The sequence below is a fragment of the Cannabis sativa genome, chromosome 7 (assembly GCF_029168945.1).
Source record: "Cannabis sativa cultivar Pink pepper isolate KNU-18-1 chromosome 7, ASM2916894v1, whole genome shotgun sequence".
Classification (NCBI taxonomy): domain Eukaryota; kingdom Viridiplantae; phylum Streptophyta; class Magnoliopsida; order Rosales; family Cannabaceae; genus Cannabis; species Cannabis sativa.
The window spans coordinates 18,976,745-18,984,329 of NC_083607.1; the positions used below are offsets into that span (position 1 = coordinate 18,976,745).

The window sequence follows — 7,585 nt, forward strand, 5'->3', positions numbered from 1 at the left end:
TTAAAAATTTATATAGTAATTAATAAAACAATTTAAATTAATTAAAATTTGTATAGTGACACATAAATATTATTAAAACAACTCTAATCATAAATAAAAAAAGTTTATAATATTGTATATAAAATATATAGATATATATATTTTGTAAGCTATCAGCATTCATATATTATAGAAATTTTTACATGAAAAATCCTTTTTACACACTTTATTACAAAATTACCCTCACACGCCTATTACTACATTTCTACTTACAAAGTTATTTTTATTACACATTTACCACTTACTCATCATACCATGCATACACGTGTGCTCTCCCCATGCATCATCAATCAAATCATACTCTCTTCCCTCTCTTTTTTCTTTTTGTTTTCATTTCATTTTCGATTCTTCATTTCTGTTCTCTAAGTTCATTTTGAATTCAAGTAACCTCCATTAACCACCCATAATTTATCACGTTTTTCCCTCTTATTTTTGGTTCATCCACGAATTTTCAACTTCCTCTTAGCCCACGATTTAGCAACTGTTTTTCCCTCTCTGTTTCAGTTTTTTTCAATCTTATTTATAGGATGGCAATCACTCGTTCATCTTCATTCCCTTCTCCAGTTCTCAAACAGAAATCAAAAATGGGCAAGAAATCTTTGGCCAACAAATCCAAGGGTAAACGCCCAATCATTGATGATTTTGATTCTGATTTTGAAGCTCCAATGCCGAAGCGTGTGAGACCCCATTCTTCGAAGAAAACGAAGCTGAACTTGGAGGAGCACACGCTTCCAGAAATTTCTGGGAAAAAATTTCAAAAATCTATTACACATGCTGAAGATCGGACTGAGGTTGGTTTTTAGTTTTATTTTCGTTTCCCCCTTTCTTCCATTTATGCTTTACCCAGATTTTTGCGTTTTCATGTTCATTATGCTTTGTGTAATTTTAGGGTTTCATTTGCGCATTTTGTTTCATGTTTTTAAATTTTTTAGTTATTTATTGTTGCTTTTGATCATTTCATTTGATTCGTGCTGGTGTTGTTCTTTAATTTGGTTTTGTTTTCTTTATTTTCGGTGTTTTTTTGTGCTTACGGTGTTATGTGTTTTGTTTTCGTTTTTGGTGTTTTCAATCGGTCGTTCGTAGTTTCTTTTCGGTTTTTAATAGTTTGTTCTTGGTATGTTTTGATGTGTTTTCGATTTTCATTAGGTTTAGTTGTTTGCTGTTATATTTTAGATTTCAAAACGATTTTCAAATCTTTGCTCTATATTTTTCTATAGTTGTATATGTTTTTTAGTTTGTTTGTTGTTTTAATATAGTTTTATTGTTCTTTTTATACTGCATTTTTCAATTTCTTTTAGGGTTAGTTGTTTACTAGTTTTTTTTATGTTTCCAAACGATTTCAGGTCTTTACTGTTATTTTCTGTGTAGTTGTTTGTCATTGATAGTTTGTTTTTAGTTTGTTTGTAGTTGTATTACAGTTTTTCATCTTTGTTTTATTCGGGGATTTATAATTTATCTTGGCCCTTTTCGTTATGTTGCGGGTTTGGGATCGTAAATTTAGTCCTTCGATTTTTACGTATCTAAGTGTGTATGCACCAGTGTTTATTCTGTGATAGATAATATTAAAAACACTTTATCTGTTAATTTGCTTTCTTTGTTTCGTCAGACTCAGTTTGGGCATTTTCTGGATATGCCTGAGTTTGTTTTTCATCCACAAGTCGTACATAGTTTATTACTAAGGGAAGTTTTACAGCCTAATCCTAAGGAGTTTTGGGCTAAGGTTGCTGGCCGTTGCATACGGTTTAGTGCCGAAGAATTTTACCTGATTTCTGGTTTAGATTGTTTCGGTGATTGCAACAAGTTGTTGTTTTCACAGGAAACAAATCAACTGGTAGAAACATGTTTCCGTGGTGTAAAAACTATTGACAACAAAGCCATCGAGGATGCTTTTTTGGGTAGTCGGTGGGGTTTGGATGAGTCTATTGGTTTGAAAATGGCTGTTTTGTATTTCATTCAGTGTTTTCTTCTTAGCAATACTCCTGACAAAGAAGTGTCTAGGTTTGTTCTAGATGTAGTTGATAGCGGTCGGTGGGATGAGTATTGTTGGGATAGGGAATCATTTGAATTGACAATTGACTCATTCAAAGGTAGGATTGAGCATGGGATCATTATGAAAAATAGAAAGGCAGAGAAGGGAGGCCAATATGATGGCTGGTATAGGGGATTGGGATGTCCTTGGGTTTTCACTGTTTGGTTTTATGAATGCTGTCCTGCAATGGTGAACTCTTTCTGTAAGAGAGTTTCATCTTCTATTCCCGGGATTCGAACCGGAGCAACACCATCGTCACCAAAAATCCAACCCTTCGAGACTTGAAGGGCAAGATTTTTGATTTACCTTTGGAGAAGGTACTTTACGGTTCTTTCTTGTTTTTTTCTGTTTCTTTTCGCTTTATTTATGTTGTTGTTTTTTGGTTTTTCCAATTGTTTTAATTTTTTTTCATATTATGTTTGATTATGCTGTTCAGTTGAAGATAAAAAACATGCGTCCTACTGATGAAGAGAGGCAGCAGCTTCAACTTGACGGTCTATTTATCGATGAATCTATTGATGAACGTGGTGTAGCGAAGCAATCCATCGAGGGTGGGTCATCTTCAAAGAAGTCTGATTCAGCAGATATTGATTGGATGAAATCTAAGCTGGAGATGCTTATTTCGAATCAATCATCATTGGCCGAGGACTTCATTTCATTGAGGTGTTTTGTTGATTTTAATTTCAAATCAGTAATGACTGTAATTAAGGATATCCAAGAGAAAGTTAATGCCATTCATCGTCGTCCTTCTGACGAGGTATTTATTCTTATTTTATTGTTTAGGTTTTTTTATATTTTTTTTGTATAGTTTCTTTACTGTTTTATTTAAGTTTCATTTATGTTGGTTGATACAGGGAAAGTCATCGGATGAATTAGTAACTCAAGATTCTGATGATGATGCTGATGATGATGATGATGATGATGATGCCGAGGATGATGAGAAGCAATTGCACGATCCGTAAAATATTGATTCGTCTCCGACGATGGTGGTGAGTTGGTTAAAGTTGGTGGGGATGCGATGATGCCGACAAGGTCATTCTTCTTGTTCCTTCGCCGATGTGAATCCTTCTGAGGATGTTGGAGGGAGTGATAAAAATGTTAAGGATGTTGAGAAGCCGAAGGGCGATGAGTCTCGATTGAAGGGGGACGATTTCTTTGATGGGTTGAGCCAGCTTGTAATAGATGATGATCAAGTTGTGTTGGCTGGCTTGGAGGCTGTTGCTAAAATCAATGTAAGTTTACTTTTAATTGTTTTCAAAAAAACTAGGTTTCTTTTTGGTTGCTCATTAGTTTCTAGTATGTTTTGCAACTGTTTTAATGCATTCTTTATTTTTTAGGTCCCCGCACCCAATCCAGATGTTGTTGGTGAAAAGTCAGATGCCCTTCATACTGATGAAGAAACTGAGGATACTGTCTCTGATACACCTCTGTTGGATAAGAGGAAGCGTGCTCCGGCCTTGAAATCTCCATTTGTTGATTTCGGGTCTGCTGATGTCGGGAGCACTCCAATGGAGCTTATGTCCTCAGGTTCTCAATCAGCTGGGGATGATAGGGATTTCAAAATGGTGACTTATGTGAAGGGCCTTTATGCTCTTAATGATGCTTTTGCTGATCCCGTATCTACCGAGATTGAGGCAAAATTTGACTCTTGGATTGGTGAAGGATTGCTTAAACATCCTAGGTCACTGTTTTTATTAAATCTGTTTTTGTATTATTTTTTTTTCAGTTTTATTCCTGTTTTAATGCTATTTTTTTGCTGTTTTTTTGTTGTTGTATGCATTATAATTGTTATGAAGACGGCGCAAAGAAATTTACCCCGGGTTTTAGGCTAGGTGTTGATTATGTTGAGGATAAAACTTTGTTTTACCATTTGGCCACATGCGACATGTTTATGAACGACTCGGTAAAGTTTCCAATTTATATTGTACTTATGGTAGTTTGTTTTTAGTTGCTTTATAAATGTTTTTTAGTTTTGATACTACATTTCAGTTTTTTTACAGTTGTTAAACCTTTTCATTTGTGTTTCTGTGTTGTTTTTTTTTCTCAGCATATGAACACCATATTCTATTACCTTCGGAAAAAAGGTAAGTATTCTTCCGCTGTGACGTTGAATTTCGCAACTACTGATTGTCTTTTTGATGATTCCATCCAAGCATTGTACCACAAATTTAACAAGGCCAAGTCAATGAAGACTAAGATGTCACACATTCACGCTGCCCACCCAATTGCGCATTACATCCGAGGTATGCGCATTCCCTGTTCCAAGCCTTGGTATGAAGCCGATCACGTGCTTTTCATCATCAATTTAAGAAGGGAAAGTCATTGGGTTTTTGGGCGTCTTGACGTGAACGAAGGGACGTTGTTTCTGTACAATTCTTTGAGAACCGCGAAGATGAATGCCGCAGCTAGGAATGCGATGAAGGCTTATTCCGTGTTGCAGCCTTTGTTTTTCGATTTACTTGGGTTCTAGAAGAATAGAGCACAAGCTCCTGCCTCAGTTTCTGACCCTACAGCTCCATTCAGAATCGTGGAGCTTAGTGGTCTTGCGTCTCAGCAGAAGAAGTGAGTGTTTCTTTTAAGTTTCTTTTATGTTGTTTTTTAGTTTCTAAACTGTTTATTTTTTCTCTATGTTCTTTAACAGTGATTGTGGAGCATATGTTGCTGCCTTTGCTGAATTCTTTATACACGGAAAGGATGTCCCTGCAGACTTTGACATCGAAGTTTATCGAACCCGACTTGCTTCACTTTTCTACTCGTACGGACAAAGGAAAATTGACGAAAGTATTGACAGCGAGGATGAGAAGCAAACCAAGTCTTCTAAGGCATCTAAATTGAAGAAATAGGATCTTTTAATTTGGTGGCTCTATTCTGTTATTTGTTGAATCTATTTACTTGACAAGTTTTAGTGTTGTTGTTTCAATGTAGGTATTATATTTGATTTTTATACTATGTAGCTGGTTTAAAACTTTTAGGATATTTGACATTCACTCCTTATAATATCTTTATTGTATAGGTTTGTATTTCCCAAAGTTGTTTGTTTTTTTTAATTGTTCAAGTTCTTATATACGGTCGCACAACTATAGAGAAACTATTAACCAACTAAATACAAACTATGTTTTCATTTTTCCTAAATAGTGCTATGAATGTATATTTATTCTTCGTATTCCATTAATCCTTTTCCCTTATTCAAGTTATGTTTTATCAATTATTGACTGACTGCCTTTAAAACTGTGAAGAAGAAGTCATTCCGCCACTTAATATTTTACAAAGGGTCGCAACTGTAACAAAACGATTTTGAAACTATTAAAAAACTGTTTCAAATTTCATAAAAATGAAATCCCATGTATTTAGAACATCACAGATCAACCTATTTGAATTTGCACACAAAATTAAACAATTCAAATATTTCATATGTATCTATTTTATTGCTTGATTGTTGCATGTCTTTCGATTGTGTCCGTGTTGTCCACATTTGCCGCACCTGTTATGTTTTTTTGTATCCCATTCAGATAAAAACCTTCGTTTCCTTGGTCTTCCAGATCTTATTTTTTGGTTTGGTGGCAGAACAATGATATCTTTTATGTTTTGTGGCACATCCCAAGTTGTGTGATTGTGTACCGGATATGTTGAGCCGATGTATGTTTCAAGCCATGTTCGCGTGGTGTAATAACCCGAACAGTAGTTGTAAACATTCAAGTTCATCTCTTTTATAACAGCAAGCGCATGAGCACACGGTAACTCATCAAGTTGGAATCTGTTGCAACTGCATGTTTTCTCCTTCAGGTTGATGACCCATGATCTGGTTAGTTCAATGACTTCGAACATGGTCTCGTTTATTGGTTTTACCTGCGTATTAAGTGTAAAACTATTAATATGTATAACAACGAAAAACAAACTATAAAGAAATTATAATGCAACTAAAATATTAAACATGTCATTACATTTTCTGTCAATGATTCCACAAAGTTGTCGACTAATTTCTTTTCTGCTGTAGGTGTTAAAAATGTTGTTGTTTTATGTGCTTTTTTCCTGTTTGTGTATGTCCATTGTTGAACCAATGCTCTCAATGACTCCATCAGTGTTGTGATTGGTAGCTCTCTAGCTGCCAAGTTTGCTGCATTTAGAGATTCAGCAATGTTTGAAGTCATAGTTGAATACCTGTTGTTTTTGCAGTGGTATCTTGACCATTTGTGGTATCCAACTTGTTGTAAATATGGTCTTACACGGATGTCCAAGCTGTCCAACTCGCTCATATGGTATTCAAATTTCCTCTCTGTGTATGCTCGTCGTTGCGGCGAAGAATGGTTTATCCAAATTTGCTTGCATTCTTCTTGAAGGTTGCTTTTAGGTTGCTTAACGAATTGGTATACACAATAGCAATGTATGATTTACGGAAATACTTGACAAGGCCGCCTTACTTATGCTCTCATGTCTATCCGAGATCAAGCCTTTGTTCCTCTCTAATCCCATATGTTTCTCTCACTTTTGTGAAAAACCATTGCCATGAGTTGTTGTTTTCTGAATCCACAACAGAAAAAGCTAGTGGAAAAATGTGCCCATTTGCATCCTGTGTACAAGCAGAGAGCAGTGTACCTCCATATGTTGATTTAAGGAGAGCAGTGTACCTCCATATGTTGATTTAAGGAAAGTTCCGTCAACAACTATTATAGGTTTGCATTTCTTCCATCCTTTTATTGATGCATCCAGTGCGACAAACAAGTACTTGAAGCTGTTGTCATCCTCTGTTTCCATGTGCACTATTGTTCCGGGATTAGTTTTTTGCAACATGTGTAAAAAACCGGGCGAACTCCGTATGATTCGTTGGCTTTTCCTCGTAATTCTTCTTGCGCGTGCTCTTTGCTTCTCCATGCTTTCATGTAGTTCATTCTGACCCCATACTTGTGTTTCATTTCTCCTCTGATGTCTTGTGGCGTTTGAGTTGTTTTTATGTTGGTGAACCGTGGCTTGATGTAGTTTCCAATCAATTTCGTTGTAGCTTGTCTCTTGTCGGCAAATCTGATGTTTAGATCACAAGTGTGTATCACCTTTCTGTCGTACTTTCGAATGATGAATGACTTTGTTGGCCCGTTTCTGGATGCTGTTAGTGCCCACTTGCATTTTGGATCCAAACAACAAATCTTGTATGTTCTTGCACATGATTTTTTAACTCTGAATTTGAAGTTGTTCCTAATTGCATAGAAACCAAGCACACTCTGCAGTGTTTCTTTGTCTTTGTATATTTGTGCTTCTTCTATTTCTGGATGATGCGGATCTGTGATTAGTAGTTCGTCATAATCAGTGATTTCTGGTTCCTTTTTTCTGTTGTTTTCCAGTTGCTCAACCATTTCCTCTGCCACAAGTTTTGCATAGTCCATGAAGTCAAAACTTTCTTCCCCAAATTCCAGTACTCTTGCTTCAATTATATGTTGTTGATTTGTTGAGTCTTCTGTTGTTGCTGCATTGTATTCGATTGGTTGGAAGGCGCTTCTATGTGTAATTAATGAATTGTCATTTCCA

General features: G+C 35.8%; 1 protein-coding gene across 1 annotated transcript; it reads right to left on the reverse strand.

The window, feature by feature from the left end:
- Nucleotides 1-5,347: 5,347 nt before the first annotated feature.
- Nucleotides 5,348-6,341, reverse strand: LOC133039570 (uncharacterized). The gene is made up of 2 exons (XM_061118445.1): nucleotides 6,010-6,341; nucleotides 5,348-5,914 (listed from the first exon to the last, which is right to left on the reverse strand). The coding sequence occupies exons 1-2, from the start codon at nucleotides 6,319-6,321 to the stop codon at nucleotides 5,486-5,488; spliced, it is 741 nt and encodes a 246-aa protein (XP_060974428.1). The 5' UTR covers nucleotides 6,322-6,341; the 3' UTR covers nucleotides 5,348-5,485.
- Between the last annotated feature and the right edge of the window lie 1,244 nt (nucleotides 6,342-7,585).

What these genes read in the sequence shown, in the direction of transcription:
- LOC133039570 (XM_061118445.1), bottom strand. Translation starts at nt 6,321, where the DNA reads ATGAGCGAGTTGGACAGCTTGGACATCCGTGTAAGACCATATTTACAA. An exon ending in TGGAATCATTGACAGAAAAT is followed by an intron (nt 5,915 to 6,009) that starts GTAATGACATGT and finishes CTTAATACGCAG; the next exon opens with GTAAAACCAATAAACGAGAC.